Genomic DNA, 23826 nt, shown 5'->3' with positions numbered 1-23826 from the left:
TAGTGGCAATGACCACAAACATCAGCTTTTTTCTCAATCCCCATAGAGGTACACAGGAAAATCTGTGATATTGGGTTACCATAATTAGCAGTGATGCGTGGCGCCCCAAAATGTCACACGTTGTAGAGCTAATGTATAAACCTAACTTATATGATCAACACTTGACTGTTCTTAAACCTATATCCAGGGGCGCCGAGAGGAGGGGGAGCGGGTACAGATTACCGGGGCCCGGGCTTCCTGAGGGGCCCGGCGTGGGCCCGGGTCCAGCGACGCTCCCCCTCCCTCACAGCAGCCCAGCACACAGCGAGTGCTGAGCTGCAGTGGAGACTGCTCGTGACTGCTGAGCAGCAGCCACAGCAGTCTCCTGTGCCTGTGGGGGGAGCGATCACACTGATCGCGCCCGTCCTGGCTTTGCGGCACTGCAAATCTTTTTTGGGGGGGGGAAGGGGGCATGGCTATGCCTCCCACGATTAGGCCACGCCCCCTATTACCCGGGCCCGCTGCGGCTCTCAGCGGGCCTGCCTATATCTGTCCACTTTTATGACAATTATGTTAGTCTTTTTGGTTGATTTAATCAACAATCTGCCAGGTATTCAATAGGGCTGTGGAGTCAGTACACCAAACCTTTCACTCTGACTCCAACTGACTTCCTCCATGAATGGCAAATGCATATGAATGTATGTTCTAAGTACGTAACACATTTACTGTAATAAAATGGTAGCACAAGGCATTGTCACCACCACCACATACAGTATATCATCAGGCTACTTTGATTGATTAATTGTAAAATATTTATTTTATTAAAAAAACGCTGAACAATAAATCCTTGCTAAAGTCCAATGAAAGTAAATATGCAACAAAGTATGCATTTAATAGAAATTAAAAAGCCAATATAGGGGACAGACTAGCATAACTCTAAAATGTAGTGTAAAAATAGAGTTATTATTATTATTAATTATTATTATTATTATTATCCTTTATTTATATGGCACCACAAGGGTTCCGCAGTGCCTTACATAGTACATAAACAAAGAATAGAAACAGTTTAGCAGAACAAGAAAACAGTGACATACAGTACAAGACATTGCAAGACAAGTACATGGTATATAAACATTACCGCAACAGTAGCAGGATGGCAAAAGTCAAGGGTTAGGTGCTGTTGTAAGGAGTATAGAGTAGATAACAATATAAGTAAAGGAAGGAAAAGCACATGAGTGAAGAGGGCCCTGCTCGTGAGAGCCTACATTCTAAAGGGGAGGGGCAGACAGACAGGGGTGACACAGATGGGGTAGACAATGAGCATGGGGACAGAGGGCCTGATTCAGACCTGCTCGCGAGCGCTCGCAAGTGGGACGATGTTGGCCCAGTGCGCATGCGCACGACGGAGGCGGCTCCATCGTGCGCATGCGCGAGATGCGGATAGCGACGGACAAACCGTCGCTCCGGGTCTCGCTACAAAGGGGGCGATGGTGAGTGACAGCACGCCCCCTTTGGTGGGCGTGTCGGGGGCATGGCTGGCCAGACGGAGGCGTTCCCATGGGAAAGTGAGGCGTTCCCATCACAAGTGATGTCAGTGGGAGTGCTTTCGGCTCTGATAGAGCCAAAAGCACTCCAGGGCTTGCGGCAATGAGACCCTACCACAAGGATCTCGTCGCAAGCCTGATGGTCGCGATGGTCTTGACCATCGCGACCATCTTTTTGGCCGCTCGCTATAGCTGTGAGTGGTCACCCACAGCTATACGAGTGGCCAGGAGGCCGCTCTAAAAATTCAGAAGGACGGCCCTGAATCAGAGCGAGCGCTCCATCAGAGTATTCGGCTCTGAATCAGTGCCAGAGTTTTAGGATGACAGATGGGTGGATTCCTATTTTACAGTGTGTGAGGAAGTCATTTTACATGCTAAATGTAGAAATAGGTGAAAGTAGTTGCTGTAAAGAGATGTTCATATGTAAAGAGATGTTCAGATGTAAAGAGATGTTCAGATGTAAAATAATGATAAGTTGTGATCGAGTGTGGATTCCATAAGGCACATTTATTGATTTGGAGTATGATGGGGGACACGTGAGGTTTGCAGGATATTTATTCCATAGTAAATCCGCTGAATGTATGTGGGGCCTGGATTTGGTGATATATCACCAGCTAATAAAAGCAGGAGGATAGAGAAATAGATATAGTTGTAGGAGGTGTGCAAAAGTTTTTTATAGTGACACAATGAGGTTGTAATAGTCAATGAATGATGAAAAGAAAGCACATGAGTTTTAAGAGGAGGGGAATGAATCAATACGGCTGCAATGAGCACAGAGAGGTGAGATAGAGGGAGATTTAAGGATGTTATATCCTTAGAGAAAATATAAAGAATAGTTTTGATGAAAAGAAATGTGTAGTACATCGTGAGTTTTAGGTTACTTACTTTTAGACAAATTTTAGAGAAATCAGTTTTTTAATCTGAAATTATCTTTGATGTTGGTTAATGTTTGTTCAACTTTTTGATTAAAGGTCATGTTAGCACACTTTGTGCATTTAACACTTGGTGCTTTTAACCACAGCTGCCAAACAGCCACAGATGCCACTGTACAGAGTTGACAGATAAGTGCATGCAACATGTAAAATCACGCAGTATTTTCACTGCCAGCAAAAAAAATGCATTTGGACACCTTGCCTGTATTGCTACATGGTTTGTTCAAAAACTTTAAATCAGGGCCATCATTAGTACTCAGCCTATCTGCTGTACCCACTTCCAACCTGTCTTTACATGTGCTTATGTGATCCCTGATATTTATATAATAATTTTTTATTTTGAAGTTATAGTCAAATAAAAGACTCAGGGGTAAACTTACTAAGATTCTTGTTGGTCCCGATTTGTTAAGTTTTTAAACACGGATAGGATCGCTCAAAAAAGGCAATTTTTTTCACAGCAACAATCGGGAATTTACCAAGCTCCCATGTTGGTCAGGATAGTGTTATCCGATGGTGAAGTTGATCGATCCTGTCCGTGTTAAAGACCTGAGTTTACTGCCGAATTTCCCTCCCGAACAAGCAGCCTGCACATATCAGTGATATATGTGCAGGCTGCTTGTATGTGTTTGTGCAATGTAAAGGGTTACATTTTTTTTAAAAATTACGTAGGGTCCCCCCTCAAAAGGCATAACCAACCCCGGGCTGCTTATTCAGTCCTGGTTCGAAAAATATGGGGACAAAAATTAATAGGATCCCCCCATATTTGAGGAACCAGCACCTGGCTGCTGAGCCAGTCCTGGTTTTAAAAATAAGTGGAAAAAAATTGTGTAGGGGTCCCCCTATATTTAAAGCCAACAGCAGGCTCAAATCCAGCTGGGGTGTAATGCCACAGCCAGGAGACCCTATCACCGAGTCACCCCAGCCAAAGCATTCGCACTCCAAGACGGTCAAGCCAAGCTGGGGATCTCTGGGGAGGTGGGGACCCACCAATAAAGGGGTTCCCCCTCTCCTGACACCCCAGTCAGTCTGAAGCCCGGGGCTCTTCCCTGCACCCCTGGAGCGGTGGGTAAGGGGGTAATAATGGTGTAAAAATAGAAAAACTGTAGGGGGGACCACTACACAATTTTTTCCCCCTATATTTAAAACCAGGACTGGCTCAGCAGCCAGGTGCTGGTTCCTAAAATATGTGGGGATCCTATTCATTTTTGTCCCTGTAGTTTTTAAGAACCAGGACTGGCAAAGTAGCCTGGGGCTGGTTATGCCTTTTGGGGGGGAACCCTACTTAATTTTTTTTGTTTAACTTTAACCATTTATACACTGTTTCCATGCTGAAACATAAACAAATCACATTGATCTGTGTATGTTTCAGGGAAACTCGCAGCTCAAGAGGTGGTGTATTTAAAACTTCTCCGAAATGGCTACAAATATGGCTCAATAGAACAAAACTAATAATAGTAAATTCATGTGTTATGTTGAAGTTAATGTAAAGTACTTCCGATCTGAGTCGTTGGTGTATTACTTTCTAGTGAAAAAACAGCAGAGTTTGCGGGATTAACACTGCCGAATTCAGCCCCCCTATATGAAAAAAAACTGATTTTAACAATAGTAAATTCCCGTGTTGGTAAAAAACAATATTTTCACCCGAGATTGCTATCGCGGAGCAACACGAATCTTAGTAAATTTACTCCTCAGACTCAACCCAAAATTGACTCCCAACTCCATGGTGTAGGGATGGAAGATCTTACAGTGTCTAGATAGACAATTAATACAAGATGGTTGACATGCAAATGGTTATCAGAAACACCATGGTCGACAGGGTCAAATGGTCAACAGTTAAAAGTTTGACATGGATTTAGATCAGAAGGGTCAAAATGTTGACACAAATGGTCAATACAGAAAAGGTCGACACATGGTTTTTCCTGATATTTCCTGATTATTAGGGGTAGGTTAGGATAAGGGTTAGAGTTAGGTTTAAGGTTAGGCACTTGACAGAAGGTTAGGGTTAAGCTGTGGAAGGGGATGGTTAGACTTAGGCACTAGGGGGAGGGTTAGGGTTAGGCACTAGGGGGAGTGTTAGGACGAGGATTAGGGTTAAAATAATAAAAAATGTTAATGTTTTCGGTGTTGACCATTTATGCATCAACATTTTGACACAGTCGACCATTTGAACCTGCCGACCAGCCCTCGCGACCTATCAACAGTCGACCTTTTGACCCTTTTGACTCTGACTTTTGACTCTGTCGACCTATTGCTTGTCAACCTATTGACTGTCTATCTAAAGACTGTAGATAACTCCAAAAACCATCAATCAATCATGAAAAATATATATAGAACACTCAGCACAAACAAATTAGGTCAGTTCATAGATAGACTTAATGTACGAAAACATTAAATATGCATATATTTAGTACAGTGGTATTATTAGAAAATCAATGTTCATAGTAGAGGTGTATGGGCACCTTAGGCACGCTCACTTAACCCCCAAAAAGAAATATCTTTGTGTTCGTCTTCTTTGGGTCTAGAAGTCTGACAGTCAAACGTATAAAAAAATTCCACAAGTCTTATGGTTATTTGAACTAGGTGATCTCTTGTCCTCTCCCAATTAGAATTCCATATGCAATAAAAGGAGAGAGGGGACCAACATAGCGTAATCCAAATTATTTAATTACATTTCTTCACATAAAAAGAAGGAATACATGAAATATGAATAAAAACACCACCAATGAGTGGAAAACAAGCGTACCAGAAGGTGTGGGTATAAGGAATTTACACCTAAACTCGCATAGAACACACACTCCCAGGGGCCAGGAATCTGGAGTCCTGTGTCTGCCTGGAGCAAATCCAAACCTCCAACTTGTGTAGCTTGAAGTCCTCAGCACCAACGCATTTTAACTCTGAAAGAGCCTTTATCAAGGTGTGATAAAGACTCAGAGTTGAAATGCGTTAGTGCTGAGGACTTCAAGCTGGTGGGTGCAATGCTGGGGGGAGTTGGAAAGTGAGGGTATATCGTAAGTTACAGTATTTGTAACATATGTATTGAGGGACTTCACAAAATTTTTGAACCATAGACCATCTCCTGTGTACCAGCGAAAAGGATTTAATTAAGTCTGCAGATCACAGAGACACCACAGGTCAAGCATTGATTATAGAGACATTTGCATATTAGTGCCCCTAACTCTTGGAACCTTTTATATACACTGGATTTAATAATTACATCTGATGGTGCATACATTTTTTGATATTGTGTTTAGTACAGAATCTACACTATTTCTTGTTATGTGATTTTATTACATACTAGTGACCCGCCATGTTATTGCATGGGAGCAATTTCATCTCTCCAAAACCCCCTGCATATCATAGCAAACTGACGCTATATCATCACAGTCCCCTGCATCTCACCACAACTATCTGTTTCTCACTCCTGCCCCCTGCATCTCACTAGTGTCATTACAACCCCCTGCAGCTGTCTGGGGCCCAGCCACTGGTATGTGCTGAGAAGAGCAGGAGGATCATGGATGAGAGATTTGTATTGCAGCTACCATAAGCATTATCAGCAGCATAACCCCAGGGCTGGGGCTCCTGTGAATATTTCCACAGCCTCCATTTGCACCCCTACCCAGCTTCCAAACATGGCGATGAACAATGTCCTCTTTACACAATGCACCCTGTATTTCCTGGACTTCCATGGGAGGTGCCTCCTGTTCACCTAGGGCATGTGGCGGGAACTTCATGCTGGAAAGGGAATACTTCACAGTGGAGGAGTGGTGGCCGTAGTCCGTCTTCAGGTTCATCGTAGGGATGATAGTTTCTAACCATCAATTCTTTTGTTCCGATGGTAGTGTTTTTACCATTTGATGGTGGCGGTCTGATGTCTGCCACCATTGAATGGAAATCATTTGATGGTGTTCCATTGTTTCATTTTTTTTTATTCCTGAGAGCTAAACCTCCCCTGGTTCCTTCCTGGCTACTGTATCTGCATTAGGGCATCTTCATGGGTTAATTGGGGCTGCCTCTCACTCTCTCTGTCTCAGATGTGACCCTGCTCAGTCCATGACTTCCTCCAACTCTCTAGGCTGTTTCTAAGCAACAGGACACATTGCTATCTCTGATTAGCTCTCACTGTCTCAGAGAGCCAATCAGAGCACAACCATCAGCCCTGCAGCAGCAGTCAGTCACTCACACAGCACAAGTTTTTTCTGTGACTTGCTTCATTCCAAGCCTCAGTTTCAGATTCTCTCTTGCTGTTTCAGCACCCTGGCCAGTTCCTATACAGCAGCTTGGTGCAATATTTTCTTTTGTGACTTTGCTTCACTAAAATCATAACTGTTTGACTCCCTTTTGTCACAAATGAATGGTTCATACACCTTACCCTTTCTCAACCAATGCTGTATAGAATAGTAAAAACCCAATTAAAATCCATCCAGTAGTTCAAGAGATTAGCCCGAACAAACAGGCATACCTCTAAACAGGGGACTTTATTTTATATATATAGAGAGAGATTACACCACATTCACATGCAAGCGGAGCGCTTTTTCACACCACTTTACCTAAGTGAGGGCATGGCTGCAACACATCATACTGCCTTTATATAAAGTATGCGCCACTGCAAAGCAGTGGGAGGTGCTGGGGGAATGTGGCTGCTGCTTCTTGAGGAAAAAGCCCCATGATGATGGATAAAATACATATGGTACAAATCACAGCTCTTCCCAGACATTATAGTATGTTTTTCCAGTTATAGCGCCAGAATGAATAGCTAACATAATCTAATTCCTATACACAAATTTATGTCTTAATCTGCAAATCTATAACCATTGTGGCATGACAGGATTGGTCAAACTATTAACTGTAAAAAGTTATATATTACAAGTTTTTAGTTTAGTAAATTTTGCAGGATTTTACGGTGATTTTATGGTGTCTAATTCTGTTGATTCTTCACCGCTTAACTATTTGCAATTATCCAGTCGTCTTTAAGTCTTTTGCAAAATATTCCTTTTAAATGTGTCTTTCACTTATGCGGGCCATACACGGGACGATTTGAAAACGTACAACCCCTTGGTACGTTTTCAAATCCAGCCCGATGCATCGTATGCTGCTGTGAATGGTAAACGATGCATCTTACAAGATGCATCGGTTACCTATTTAACAGCATGACGGATCGCAGATCTTATGGTTTTTCCATAAGATCTACGATGCCGATGTACGACGGCGGGGATGCGCATCGCCGTCGTACAGCATGCCAAACCACACATGATGTGCACGATTGATCGTTGCGATCGATCGAATCATGCGCTTCTTCTAAAAAATCTTACCGTGTATGGGCCACCTAACTCTTTTACAAAATGTGCAGACTTCTGACTAGTTGTTCTCAATATACTGCTGATGTAATCAAATATAGATTCTTAAACAAAAAAGGTTTCATTCTATAAAACAAACACCATCTTACTTTAGTGATATTAAAATATATATATTTAGCTTTAAACCAGATTAATTTTCTCTCTAACAGGATCCAGCCAGTCAATAGTTAGATCGAACATTGATAATTTAACTTGTAATGTATGTGATTCTCTATACTGAGAAACTAATGCTGGGTACACTTAATTTGAATGGCCAATAAGTGTCGTGGGCACGTCGTCAGGTGTGTACCATTGATATGTCCCAAACATGTTTTGTTTTGTTGTTGCATCTGGGAGATATGGAATAGACTCCATTGTGGCCTTAGCCCTGATGAGCTTGTGGATTGTCTTTGGTTTCCAACACTCAGGTTTAACACTTGGTGCTCCCTCACAAACTTGGCTACATCCACGTCGAACCAGAGAGAGTCCCAGTTGTTAGGGATGGAGCTGTCCCACTTGTCCAAGCTGAACCCCCTCCACAGGGTTAGGAGGAAGAAGCAAGTCATGGAGTTACCTGCATAGCTGTTGGTCTTTACACAAAGAGTCCTACAAATTCAGTTACAAACAAAGAAGGCTCAGAAATTCCCTTCTTACCTTTGAGGGGCTCCTTGTACATAACTCACCACTTCATTCTGTCAATCTTAGAGCCCCAGATGAAGTGATGCACTGACCTGTGATAGCCCTGCAGATCATGATTAGAGGTGGCCATTCCTGCGCCATGTACTGCAGAATGGGTAGAGTCGCATTGCACAGCACAACTGTTTTGCTTTTGATGGTGAGGTCTCAGAGACTCCACAGTCCAATTTTCTGTTGAACATTTCAGAGTCTCACCCTCTCCACCAAACCAGATTCCCAGGGTTTTGATGAAGTCAGCCTTGATAGTGAAGGGGAATGGAGCAGAGGATGACAGATGCCACTTCCCAAAGAGCATTGCCTCTGACTTCCCGCAGTTGACCTTTGCCCCTGAAGCTTGGCTGAAGTTTTTGTAGGTCTGGACAAGTGCTGTCACCAAACGCTGGACTGCACACAAGACAGTGATGTCATCCAAGTACAGCAAACACTTGGGGGTATATTTACTAAACTGCAGGTTTTTAGAAGTGGAGTTGTTGCCTATAGAAACCAATCCGATTCCAGCTATTATCTTCTAGAAGGTGCTAGATAAATGATAAGTAGAATCTGATTGGCTGCTATGGGCAACAACTCCACTTCTAAAAACCCACACTTTAGTAAATATGCCCCTTGATCATTGTCAATCTGGACCCGATGCAGTAATCTCTCTAATATGTGGATTTTGTCTGATGCATCCAGCCAGGAGCTCTGTAGCACAAACAAAAAGTAGCGATTAAAGAGGGCAGCCTTGTCTAACCAAAGAAAGGATTGGGAAGGGGTCAGTCTCCAAGCCAATCACTAACACCGCGCTTTGAATATCAAGGTACATCAGATTAATATGAACAAAATAATTCACAATTTCTTTTTTACTGCAGCTACCATGCCTGAGACCCACTGTGTCACTTCCTCTATCACGATAATTACTCCAAGCCAAGTCATGCGGTCTAATTCAGCAAGCAGTTTGTCCTTCATGGCAATATTGATATGTGAGGGCGCAAAGACTGTGTAGACTGTAGACAAACAAAAAAAGGAATGTGTGAACACCTGGTGGTGCTATACCCTAATGAATGAAATAAAAATTATATAGTTCTCTCTTGGAAATCATCAAGTCGCATGTGGTTAATGGCAGAGAGTTTATCAATGGTATCTTTGAATGTCTTGAGCTCTGGAGTTTCTTGCTGTACCACATGGACTTTAGCTCCCAAGTGTATCAAGCCCAGTTTAACACTATCAGGTAGTCCAAGTAGTTATCTGACATCACGAATAACAGTGTGAAATTGTAATGGCACACACGTGAATTCTAGAGTGGCCGTGCCCATGGTTTTGATGAGTTGACCTCCAAATGCCACAAGGTGTACAGCAGCTGTCTGGTATATTAGTGTTTGGGGATTTGTCAGAGACTAGTAAATATTTCTTCCTTCTCAGCGACAATACTGACTGATGCGACTCAATACGATACTGACTCATGCCTCAGTACTGCATGTGGTGTGCTGGTTGCCATTGTGTATTTGGATCTGCAGCATTTTACAAACTGGTTCAATTTATTACAGGAATTACAGAATTTATTAAAGGCTTATGCTGCTCAGGCAGGAAGGTGCCCTCCACAGTTTTGCCATTGCCTGTATTCCGGTGTTGCACGTTGCATACTTCTGCCTCTCTTCTTAATTCCCTTGTTCTCCTCTCAGACTGTTTATTAAGCTTGCAGATGTGACTGGCAGTTTCTTTTCTCTTAACAACTGTGTGTGACCGGTGTCATTATGATTACCACAAACAATTCTGTCTCTTATTAGTTCATTAGTGAAGGCGCCAAAATCAATTTTCTTTAGCTATTAGCCTTTAACGTGGACACGTATGATTGCCCATTTTTATCACACTTTTGATTTGTAGTATTGAATATATGTCTGTCCGTTACATTCTTTACAGGTAAACATATCTCCTCAAACTTTTTAAGCAGCACTTTGGAGTCCTCAGAATCCTCCCTTTCCTCATATACAAATGTCTGCTTTATCTACTCCCTCTGAAGCAGCCAGATTTAGTAAAGTATAGGCTTGTACCTTTTTTGGCTTGTCAGCTAGTCCAGCAATGCAGTATACTTCCCATTCCTTTCCGAACTGAAGCCAGTTGTCAGCAATATATTCATCAGAGATGGCGGAGACCTTGAGCCATGTCTGCCAACTTCTGACACCATGTAGATGTGGTATAGAACGATTGAAGTGACAACTTTCAGGAGTGAAATGTGTTTAACAGGAACAGGTACCTCCCAGCATGCATAGCCCAAAAGACCTCACTTCTAGCCAGGCTCTGGCTGGTGTGACAACTTGGGGTAGTTAGCTTGGTAGACTGGTGTCAGTGGTGCAGTGATTAGATGCAGAATCAGACTCCACATGTGGCATTTCAGTAAAATTAATGAACATGGTGCTTTACTTCCAACATAATCAGGAAACAAATAGAAAATAATAAACATCTAGCCCTTTCTTAGGGCACTAGCTCACTTCTTCGCCCCTAACTAACCTTGGCCAGCTAGTCTGCAAACATAGTTCAAAGTCTCTCTCTGCCTCCTGCAGAATAACACTGGGATAAACTAGCCTGGCCTGGCTTGGCCTCTGGCTTTTCAATTGTCCGCTGTCCTGACACAGGCTCCGGCCTGGTCTTTAGCTGCCACAGCCTCACAGTCTGGCCTGCTTCCTTGCAGTTAACATAGGCTCAGTAACAGAGTTTGATGGCCTTCCCTGTATCTCACAGGTCTAGGCTCAGGCCTCCTGCCAATGGCTTCCTGGCACAATGAGCTCTGTCTGACTGTTCTGCCCCAGTCCGCCCTGGACTGAATCCACTGGGCAGCCCTTACACAATCTCCCAGAATTCTTTTCTTCTGTGTGGGTGGATCTCTCCTGCCCCACACAGAATCTGCTGCTCACCAGTGCCATCTCTAGTGATACTGCCACATATCCCTCTCCCCAGCTTGAAACCCCTGGGTTCAGCGACATGGGACGAGGCATTCTCATGATGATGTCCCTCTTCACTCTCCTCATGAGGGAAATCCACCGCATCCATGGTCATATAAACTCTCGTTATCTCTGGGGGTCTCATCCTCCAGATTCCAGAATTTATTTTCCTCCAACCCTTTTTCCTCACCTTATGTACCAGTGGTGGTACTTGCTGTCTTTGTGCAGTACTTGAGGGTCATCCCTGGGTACCAAGTCAGGCATCAAGAAATTTAAGTTACTTTTCCCAAAGGGACATACTTCATCTTTACTTTTGCCACCTACATCAAAATCAAGCAAGTTATTTTCCACATAATCTGCTGGTTTGGACAAAGAACAACTTTTCCTTTGTTTCTTTTTAACAGTCTCAAGGTTATTTTTACTTAAACCTCTTAAAGGCACATCTTTTGGCCAACTCCTGCTTGTCACATCTTTAACCTTCAGCCATGAAGCCCTGTATTGGCTACTGGCATACTTCACTAACAGCTCCTCTTCTTTCAAGGGGCCAACATTACCCTGAGAGTCATCAGCATCACAACTTCTGGACCTTGGCTTTATGTCAAGCGACTATGTACTGGCACTGCCACCCAGAGGTTCCAGACTATCATGTCCAGGTAAGATACTTGAATCTTTGCTCCATTGGTCGGCAGACTTAATCTCGCAGCTTTGATGGCTTTCTGCCATTTCATTAAGGCATAGATCTCTTGGACTTTTTTGCGCTCCCGATTTTTGAGCCTTGAAAATCTGATGAAGAATTTCAACATGTTCCACCAGCACAGGTTGAAGTTCACTCTCAACAGAGGTCTTTATTTTCCAATTCACTTTAGCTGGACATTTTGCTTCAAGCTTTGTAATTTGAGCCCACTTCACTTCCTCACATAAATCCAGCAGTACTGCAAATTCCATCCTGCTTGCATGAAGGCATTGTTTTACATACATGAGTATTATTTTTCACAAGACTCTCAGAATTAAGTTTCTCCAAGGTTCTGCTTTGCCCTGCAAAACTGTGTGATTGAGTCACATTCTCATCACTCTGAACACCCGGCAAAAAGAGAGATTCATCCTTTGAAGCCATCACTATCTTCGTAGAATTTTGAACATCCTGTACCTTTACTTCACAGGTCATGCGACCACCATCTGTATATGTCAATTCTTTATCAACTTCGGACACAGTTTTGCAATTTGGACCTGAGACTCTTTTGGAGAACTTCATACCCTCAGCTATCACTGTAAGCTGAAAGTCACTGCAAGGAATCTCATCCACTTTTCCAAGACGGACATTTAGGGAATTTCCCAACTCTGATACTTCTGTCCCTTCTTGTACACTGGTATCGTTAATGAGGACATCTCTGTCTACTTAGAAAACAGGGCCTAATTCAGAGTGTGCCCAGAGTCTACTGTGCATGTTCAGATTACTAGGGAAATGGCGCAGATAGCATTTTTCTTGCGATTTCCTCACAATGCATGCACAACATTTTTGAAAAGCGCTGACAGACCCGACGCTGGACCTTGGAGAGGTAAGTTTAAGGTAATATGGGGCAGGGTTTGGGGTGTGGGGCCCGTGTACACTGCACACCCTACACCCACTATAGATATGACCCTGCCCCATAGCCTCTCACACATGCTTCCCCCTATTGCCCCACACACGCTGCCGCTAAATTGCGCAAATGGTGCTGTTTAGCCCCGTCCCCTCCTTGCGGACCCACAAATTTCCCATTAAATCTCCCCATCCTTCCCGCTTCACTAGGAAGTGGGCAGGATGCAGGAGATCTGTCTACACTTCTGGGGGTGTGGGGGGCTGCCCAAAATATCAGGAGCCTCCCGCAACTTCCAGGAGTGTAGGCAAGTATGCCCCATACCCTCACATGCAAACACGCTGCTCCCATAGCCTCACACACAAATACGCTGCCCCCATAGTCCCACACACTCATGCTGCCCCTATAGCCTCACACACAAACACCCTCCCTTAGTCTTAGCCTTGCACACACACTGCCATAGGCTATACAAGATTAATATATATTGGAGGATTGGAGCAGGGTTCTGCTGGATTGTGGCAGGGTTTGTACCAATGACGAGCAAAGTTTATTTAGCTAAACATTGTGAGGTATGACATAGAAAACAGTGCTATATATTGTTTATCTTAATAATTAATATATACAGTACATAATATGTAATAAGACCACAGCGTAAACACCATGGACAGTATAATTTTAGATGGAATATCTTCATGTCTAATGCTGGGTACACACTGGACGATATATTGGGCAATCAATTGATCGGCCAATATATCGTGCCCCCGTCGGCCAGTGTGTACAGACGATATGTCTGTGAACAACGTCACTCACAGACATATCGCATTGGCTGTGCTGCACAGCCAATGAACAGATATGTCTTCAGACATATCTGTCCATCGGCAAATGTGTACTGGCAATCAGCTGATCGCCCATACACAGGGATGCAGAGAGAGGGGGTGGAGCCGCGAGCGGGTACTACTTACTCGTGACCGGAACAGCTCCCCATCCACAGTAGCCCAGCACACTCTGCTGTGTGTTGGGCTGCACTGGGAGACTGTCCGAGGCTGCTAAAGCAGCAGCTGGAGCAGTCTCCTATGCCAAAGGGGGCATAGTGATCCCCCATTGGCTGATCGTGCCCCCATTGGCTGTGCACTGGGCTGAGGGGCACACAGCGCCCCCCTCCCCAGCACCGCAAATGTGTTTTGTTTTTCGAAGGGGGCGTGACCACTCCTTCCGCAATTAGGCTACGCCCCCTACCCGCCCACCGGCCGCCGGGACCCGCTGCAGCATGCAGATGATGGTCGTTCAGTGTGTATGAATGACCATCATCTGCAGATATATCTGCAGCTCACTCGATCTGCAGATATATCTGTCAGGTGTGTAACGACCTTAAGCTCCATGTACACTAAAGTAAAACATAAAAAAACCTAAGGATTCTGTCTTTGAACCTTATAAATACCCCTGCCTATACCTTCTAATATCCTTCCTATAAACCTCTAAGGATGACGCTAATTTGCGTATGCAGTCATACAGTAAATGAAGGCTCCAGACCTAGAACCTGTGGTTCCAAAGCACAAAGTATTATTCAAGTAAAAGTACAGCAGTTACACGCTATGATCCTCATATAATCTTAGCACAAAGAGATTATACAGACCCAAGTACAATTATACATACGCAGCGCTCTCTGGTCCAAATGGAGGCATCAGCAAGAAACCCTTCGTCAATCAGCATTCAGCACGAAGACTAGGAACCCAGGGTCAGAGCACACATATTTATACCCCCCAGGAATAAACACAATAGAGAAGTTTGTTGCTAATACCATTGGTCCTAAAGGAGAGGGCATATGTTACAAGGCATTTAACAGGTTGGTTCAAATAGACACAATCCAGCCCCTAACAACTGGTGGTCTCTGGTTTCCCGTCTCATGCAAATCCTAACAGTTGTTCATATAATGTACATTTTGTTGCTTGAAGTCTCTGCAGGTCCATAAGTTGAGAATGCATGTTGCGATCTCTCCATCGATATTACCGGAATACTGTTAAGAGAGTACGCATCAGTACAATACCAAACATGGCTTACTTATCACGTATAAAACCTTAGTTACGAAATAATCTTTATTTCATAGCAATTATAGTAAATATTCATACTTGAATCTTATACCTTAAAGCTTATGGAACCGTGTATGTGAATATGTAATGTGTGAGTATGTGGGGTTTGATGTAAAGACGCTAGTTAACTTGGGGCAGATGCGTGTGCATGAAGCTAATATTCAGCGTTTTCAAACAGGATCTTATGCATTCGCTAATATGCGACTAGTTAACAGCGCAATTGTGCGTATTAATGTGTGTATGAGAAATGGTGCACTTAAATCTCACTTAAACTCACAGTGATTACGCAATTATAGCATGAGCCTCTACAGCCACGTGAATTCATTAGAGCACAGAGATAATGCTGATCTGAAGTCTTAGAGAATCTGTGTGGAGGGAGACCACCATAGACCGACATGGGGAGCACTTCTTCGCTCTCAGCTATCCCTAGAAGTGAACACCTAGCAGTGTGGAATGCAGAGCATTATAGTTCAATGACTTGCTCATGCCCCAGCAGCCCCCACCCTTTTCAGGCTCAAAAATACTGGTCTTTGTTCTCCCAGGGCCAGTGTAGATGCAAATTAGCACAGCTTCCAGGCATTTTGTGTAGGGCTGCAACACCCGACACAGGAATTCCCAGACCGGCAGGGGTGAGCGGGCATGACCTTAGCAGTCAATTATTGACTTCAATAGTCAGTGACAAGCCGCCAGACTAAACGGCACCTGTAGCGTGACTGCAGCTGCGTCCTGTCTGTCCATCCCTGAACCTGCCAGGTACCAACCAGAAGAGCCCATTTCACTGAGAAAGTGCTCCATCTACAGGCACTGTATGCACTTCGCATGTCCTTATACGGCGCATGCGCAGTCAGTAATATGCAGTTTCTCTTGTGTCAGACTCAGAATCAGACCCACAGCGTGTAACTATATACCCATATATAATCAAATAAATGCAATAGGTGAAATCGCATCAGAGAAATACACAGCACACACACATTTAATACAGATTATAAATGTGACTATCCATAACTAGATTCATCTCCATTGACTAACAAATTGATTTATCTTTTCATTGATCCAGAGCAACATTTGTTGAGGTGAAACGAAGATACTGGGTGGGAGTTGAAAGTTCTGTACTCACAGTAAGTACTTCTTTCAGTATTTTTACATATTTGCAGTACTGTACCTTGTGCAAATAGTTCTAAAGCTGGACATACACCAGAACCAGTGGTATAACTAGGGTATTTGGAGCCCAGGGCACGAAGAAAAATGCCCCCAGTAGTAGTGTCCCTTATGCAATGCCCCCTGCTGTAGTGTACATTATGAAGTGCCCCAGAAGTAGTGCCCTTTAGGCAATGCCCCTGTTGTAGTGCACATTAAGCAGGGCCCCTTATGCAGTGCCCTGAGCAGTGCCAATTTTACAGTGCCCCCAGTAGTGCACCTTATTGCAGGGCCCCCAGTAGTGCCCCTTATACTGTGCCTCCAGTAGTGCCCCTTATACAATGCCTCCAGTAGTACCCCTCATGCAATGCCCCCAGTAGTGCCTCTAATACAGTGCCCCTAGTAGTGTTCCTTATGCAGTGCCCCTTATGCAGTGTCCCCAGTAGTGCCCCTTATACAGTGTCCCCAGTAGTAGTGCCTCTTACATATAAAACAGACAAAATTATACATACCAGAATCCCCCCTCCTGCACCCGCCACTGTCCGCTCCTCCCGTCCCGCTTGGCACTATGGGAGAGATGTCATGACGTCTCTCCCTTCACCCATTGTGGGAACCAGAAGGTGGAACTCATGAGTGAGTTCCAGCCCGGCTCCGTTCCTGGGTGCAGCAACCAATAAGGAGTAACTTTACTAAGAATTGTGTCCTGCACATGTCTGTCCATTTTTAAACACTGGTAGGAACGATCAGAATCAGAAGGGTTTTTTTAAAATAAATTTGGGAATTTAATAAGCTCCCGTGTATGTCAGGATCGTGTTTCCCGATGGTGTAACCCGTGTTTAATCCCTGTGTTTCCTGCCCGTGTTTTTCTCCCGAGCAAGCAGCCTGCACATATCAGTGACATATGTTCAGGTTGCTTGTGTGTGTGTGTAACTAAATGGTTAATTTTTTTTTTAAATAACGTGCCCCTTCCCCCTCCCAATGAGAGACCGCTCTACATTGCGCACTACTCTGCAATAAGGTGGCTGCGTCCAGACTCCAGACTAGTGGCTGTGCTGTTAAGTGACTGTATAGGGGGCACACTGCACGCTGATGTATGTTGTGTTACTCTGCTAATTAAAGAGGCTGTAGCCTGTGTCTGACTCCAGACTCACAACAAGTGACTGTGCTGTTAAGTGACTGTGCATAGGGGGCACACTGCACGCTGATGTATGCTGCGCTACTCTGCTAATTAAAGTGGCCGTAGCCCGTGTCCAGACTCCAGACTCGCAACAAGTGTCTGTGCTGTTAAGTGACTGTGCTCTACTCTGCTGATCAAAGTGGTTGTTTCCAGACTCACAAGTGGCTGTGTGTACAAGGTATGCTGATGTATGCTGCACTGTACTCATGCCCATCTGCTCCAGTGTAAAAAAAAAAAGTAAAATAATATTTTTTTATAAAAAGTAAAAAAAATAATAATAAAAGTTTAAAAAAACTTTTTTTGTGCTGTATACAAGCACTGTGATTCTTTGGGCCTTAGCCCTCTGTGTATACAAGCACATTGATTCCTTGGGCCTTAGCACTCTGGACCTCATTCAGAGGCAGTCGCTCGAGAGCGATCGGTAGCACCCAAAGTGATCGAGAATATGCAAAACGAGCGCTCAGTCGCAACGCACATCGTAAGTGCGGAAACACCCACAACAATGAAAGCACACCTCCTATCTCTACAGCCTAATTCAGAGTCGGTCGCAGGCGGCAACCTACGTCAGCACGATTAACACCTGTTACAGTGTTAATTGCCTACAAACATCGGTTGAGGCAGAAACCATCGCCTGCACTCGCAATGCTAAAGGTTACCTGGGCTACCTTTAGCACTATGAGCAGTAGCATCGTTATTGCAACGAGATGACGTGTGTGATGACTCGCTCAGTAGTATATGCACGCCCTTAAAATGCCCTTTTTAAGGTCAACCACGCCTGCGTCCGCACCACCATTCACAAGCACCTTCCCCTGTAACCACCCACAAATGGCACAAAATGTCAATCTCAGCTCTGACCTCGTAGTGATGAACGAGCAAGAGGATTGCGGTTGGTAAGATAGGCTTGCGCACGCGCACTGCCATGTACACGCATGCGCAGTTGAAAAAAACATCGTTCGCTACGATCAATTCACTCCCTGTGACCGCCTCTGAATGAGGTCCTCTGTGCATATAAGCATTGTGACTCTTTGGGCCATAGCCTTCTGTGTATACAAGAACCATGACTCCTTAGGCCATAGCCCTTTGTGTATACAAGCACTGTGACTTCTTGGGCCATAGCCCTCTGTGTATACAAGCACTGTGACTTCTTGGGCTGTACCCCTCTATATATACAAGCAATGTAACTCCTTGGGCCATAGCCCACTGTGTATACAAGTACTGTTACTCTGCTGGCCGTACCTCATTGGGTGGGTAGGAGGGCCCAAGGACAATTCCATCTTGCACTACCTTTCATTTCTGCCACTGCTGTGTGGCAATGTTTCATAGATGTGCTTTAAACTGTGGTGTCTGTGCCGTTGATGTGTCGCTTAGTAACCAGCCATCTCACTGCAGCCTTTGGCCAATAATGATGAAAACAAAATTGTGAGCTGTGAGGTGGTCTAAATGACTGGAAATTAATGTTATTGAGGATAATAATACTCTAGGAACAACAAAAAGCCCAAATGATGTGATTTTAGCTTTATTTGTACATTTTTGTAAAAATTCCAAAACCAGTCACGGCGGTTTGGCAAATCCAAACTCGGACGACGAATCAGAGCCAAATCCAAATCCAGCAAAAATGGTCCAGCGCACATCCCTAGTTTAAAGTATGTGAAACAGTACTGAAATACGTTTTTGCTAGTGTAGGAACCCATATACTGTATGTCATTGTGATCTACACTTATCAAACTCATATATTTAAATTGCTAACTTGTATAGCGCTTTTGCAGTATTTCTTTATTTTCTCTTTTATTTACTGTGCATACATTTCTTAGCTAATTTGGGTAAATGCAATCAAATAAAAATGTAAATGAAAATGAATAAAATTGTGGTACTTGAAATATGTAGACGCGTGGGCACAGATAAGTTGGGTGTGTAGATAGTACCTTCCAGTAGAGATTGCAGCTCCAGTGGACCCTCCTTCTTGCAACGATTCCACCGTCTCTCCCATCCCAGATTGTAGCAAAATAACAAGGCCCATATACAATACAATTACTTAACATGCAACCTTGAAAGGCAGAATAATCTGGCAAATGTTTTATTAGTAACATAGCAACCAAGGACTTAATTTAGAGATGGATGCTAATGCCATCGCCGCTGCTGTGTCTGTATACACAGTGGATGTGCGAAAGTATGCAATTGTCGTAGATGCCAAGGAATTTATTAAAACACCAACCTGTGGCTTTGCAAATCCAAAATTCTGTGTATAAAAACGTAGCATCGATCACATATCCTTCAATTATCAGTCTTCTGAGTAACCCTATGATTGCGCAGAATGAGCATGGGAACTGAGATGCCAGAGACATTATTCTCACATATGGGATCGCAGATGCAGGATGTGACATGCCTCCGAAACTGTTGCAACACATTTGCGTTCTTTACCGCCACTCCCCGTTAACTCTCCCAATCGCTTCCTGACTCAATCATGCTGTGAGTAAATATCTGTATCAGATGTATAAAAATAATTCATATAATACATAAACAAGGTGCATATACAACTGTTCTCTCCAAAAATAACATAATCCCATATACTTCTGATGGGTCATGGTGTAAAAGAGGTGCATATGCTACCCTTGACTTGCAAATTACATGATTTTTTTTATATTTTTATGCTTAGTTACACACAAATTGCATCCAATTCAACAACCTCCTGTGTGTCTTGAAAGTATACTGACCTGGCCAAGTGCGCTACTGCGCATACACGGTTCTCTGCACGTCCTCTCCTGTCCAGCGTCTCGTTGTGAAGGACATGCCCCTGGGTGTCTTCTATAATGGAGACTGTGTGCCACTGCTGGAGACCCCACAATAACACTGTGTCCAGGGCTGCCATCAGAAATCGTGGGGCCCGGGACTTACAAAATAGGCAGGGCCCCCCACCTCCCCGTGTTTCGGCAACTCCAGCCCCGCAGTGTCTCCCTAGCCAGCACCCCTCTGTCTCTATTCTGCCCCCTACAGCCCACAGACATTTACCTTCTCCTGTATCTTCTGGCTGTTCCTCCTCGCGCTGCAGCCGGATCCTCTGTCAGTGGTGCGGCGTGCATGATGTAATGGCGTCATGCGTGTCTTGCCTCAATTAAAAAAATATAAACTTTATTGTACCAGTTGCAATCCCCCCACATTTCACTCTCTCTCAGCGATCCCCCCACATTCCCCCGTCTCAATGACACCCCCTACTTTCCCCTCTCAATGATCCCCTCCACATTCCCCTCTCTCTTTCAGCGATCCCCCCTACATTACCCTCTCTCAGCGACCCACCACACACACACTCCCCTCTGTCTGTCAGTGACTCCCCACACATTCACCTCTGTCTATCAGTAACCCCCCACAAACACATACACTCCCCTCTGTCAGTGACCCCCCACACACACACTCCCCTCTGTCAGTGACCCCTTCCACACACACTCCCCTCTGTCAGTGACCCCCCACACACACACTCCCCTCTGTCAGTGATCCCCCCACACACACTCCCCTCTGTCAGTGACCCCCTCCACACACATTCCCCTCTGTCAGTGACCCCCCCCACACACACTCCCCTCTGTCAGTGACCCCCCACACACACACTCCCCTCTGTCAGTGACCCCCCACACACACACTCCCCTCTGTCAGTGACCCCCGCACACACACTCCCCTCTGTTAGTGACCCCCCCCACACACACTCCCCTCTGTCAGTGACCCCCTCCACACACACTCCCCTCTGTCAGTGACCCCCCCACACACACACTCCCCTCTGTCAGTGACCCCACCACACACACTCCCCTCTGTCAGTGACCCTTTCCACACACACTCCCCTGTGAGTGACCACCTCCACACACACTCCCCTCTGTCTGTCAGTGCCACACCAGACAGACACACACACACACTCTGTTTGTCAGTGCCACACCACAGATTCTCCTCTGTCTGTCAATGCTCCCCCACACACACATTCCCTTCTATCTTTCAGTGCCCCCCCAGACACAGACATTCCCCTCTGTCTGTAAGTGCCCCCCCAGTCATTTCCCTCTGTATCATTGCCCCCCCACCACCCCTGTCTCTCAGTGGTGCCCATTCCCCAACTAACTTACCTCTGTCAGTGTCCTGAGAGGCCCTCTAGCTCACTTCCCTCTGTTGCAAGGGGCTTGACTTGCAGAGAGTCCGTGTGGGCAGACTGGTGAGTCACACTGCTCTCTCAGGCATATGCTGTCTGCTGAGCTGCTCTGTCTGTGCTCATTGTCAGGTGGCTGGTCTGGAGGAGGGGCGAGCCACCAGGAAGTAAAGGAGGCTATGGAGGCTATGCTTGCTCATTATCACTGTCAGTGACAGATGCCGGGCGCTGCAGTGCGGATCCTCAGTGAGAAGGATCTGCTATGTGCCGGGGAATACATGCGGGCCATTACTCCCAAGGGGCACCTGCTGCATTACTGGTAGGTCTGTCCCTGTGCGGGCCCCCCTTGCTGCACGGGCCCGGGACTCCAGACCCGGCAGTCCCCCCCTGATGGCGGCCCTGACTGTGTCATCACCTATATACTGTATATATTGGATTCGGTATGATATGCCGGCAGCGGCAGCACAACAGAGGAGGAAATCCCGATCGTCCTAAATGTAAGTATAAACTAACCAAATTCTACCCCCTAACCCTCCTTTAGGGTGCCCAACCCTAACCTCCCCCCGTGCTTAACCCTAATCCCCTTTCTAAGTACCTAAACCTAACCCCCCCCTTCGCCGCCTACACCTAAGTCCCCCGGGGAGTTATCTAACCCTAACCTCTCCCCGGGGGTGCCTAACCCTAACCTTCCGGGGGGGTGCCTAACCCTAAGCCCCCTGGGAGCCCTAAACCTAACCCCCCCCCGCGCAGCTGTCCGCCCCCGGCATCCCTTCGATCAGGATGTCGGGCCCCGGTCTCCCGGCATAGGTAAAATGACAGGCATCTAGATTTAGACGCCTGTCATTTAACCCTTGCCGGGATTAAGCAGTCGGGAAGCCGGCGGTCGGCATTTCATCCGCCGGCTTCCCGAACGTATACCGTATATATCATACATCCAGTTGCCACCACTGTGTGTGTACTGTATGTGCATATAGGCTCACTGTACCATACATTCCTGACTGCATCTGCAGATAATGTATCCTGTACCTGCTGCATACTGTTTGACTTACTTTGCATTCTACAATAAAATCCCTGGTTAAGTTGTCTGCTGTGTGGACTTACCTCCATCACACATGCTGACACCTATTTCTACCATAGGATCTGCCAATATCATCTATGTTCCACAAATGTTGTTGATTATGGTCCTGCATCTCTTCCTAACTAAGTTTAATGATACATAAATAGTGCCCTCTTGTTTTTTTACATATACAGTAGAACAGGATTTTGTTGTGTGGTGTTTAAATGTTTTTTGTAGTTTAGTATTATAAGGTGTGTAATATAAAATACATTTATAGCTAGATTTTATAGCGGCCATTTTCCCGGTGACCTGCGCATACACTATAGACTCTGGGCACACTCTAGTGTCCAGAGTCTATAACTCCGATGCTGGCCACGCACAGCTCAGTGCGCTGCCGGCCGTCGGGTGGAGAGGAGGGGGCCTGTGTCGGAGACTGCACATGGGCCCCCTCCTCTCTAGAAACGCCCCTGCTTGTGAGACCATGTAGATGAATGTCTAGGGTGCCATCACTCTAAGACACGGTGGCCCAGCCCCACATCACTTAAGGGGCACCAGCTTAAATCTTGCCTAGGGCACCAAACTGGTAGAGACCGGCTCTGCTCCTGGTTGTCCTGAATCATAGACTCTGGATATGGATGGCCTTGTGCTATAGTGGGTAAGGCTTCAAAAGTGGATGTGATTAGATTAATAAAGGAGAGTATTTTGTGTGAACTGCGGGCAACTTGCATTGATTTGGGTGGGGTTTATTTCTTCCTGGTTTTGCCTTAGTAAATGTTGAGAAGTATGACAGTAATCCTTATTTCCCAACAATGTAAGACAGAAAATCAGAACAAAATAAGCCCAGACCCTGCTCCATCCATCTCCCTGCTCCAGTGTGCCAGCCACAGCCACAATCCTGCAGGGCTACAAATTCCTTGCTACAAATCAGCATCAGGACTATGGCCTTGATGCAAAGTCAAATGCAATGCCGATGTTTTGCGCAGTTGTTCAGTTTTTTTTTGTACTGTGCGTGTGCATGCGCCAAGTTTAATTATCGACGTCGGTTGCAGTGTGGACTTGAATGCAGTATGCCTGACAGACAGGGAGCGTTTGTGGGCAGTAACTCAAGGGTGGTGAGTGTAATGCAGGTGTGTTGTGACCGTTTTGGGAGCGTCATTGCCTGCGACTTTATATGCAATGATTATGGTTATAGCGGTTTTCTTCTGATGGAAATTCTTAGCGACCACAGAGCATCTCAGAACATTGATGGTGCAACCAATGTGTGACCAAAAGGGCGTC

The 23826-nt window shown here is 45.2% G+C and overlaps 1 protein-coding gene across 1 annotated transcript in view; it reads left to right on the top strand.

Annotated features, from left to right (window-relative positions):
* LOC148540741 (ferric reductase 1-like) overlaps positions 1-23826 on the top strand; it is a 134745-nt gene that overhangs the window by 80901 nt on the left and 30018 nt on the right. The window contains exons 6-7 of the mRNA XM_088481963.1: positions 16118-16182; positions 20312-20318. Of these exons, the coding sequence (XP_088338089.1) occupies positions 16118-16182; positions 20312-20318 (72 nt within the window). The remainder of the gene's footprint in view (positions 1-16117; positions 16183-20311; positions 20319-23826) is intronic.

Source organism: Taudactylus pleione, unplaced genomic scaffold, assembly GCF_031769625.1.
Source record: "Taudactylus pleione unplaced genomic scaffold, aTauple2 ptg000017l, whole genome shotgun sequence".
Classification (NCBI taxonomy): Eukaryota; Metazoa; Chordata; class Amphibia; order Anura; family Myobatrachidae; genus Taudactylus; species Taudactylus pleione.
This window is presented reverse-complemented; position numbering and strand designations above follow the sequence as displayed.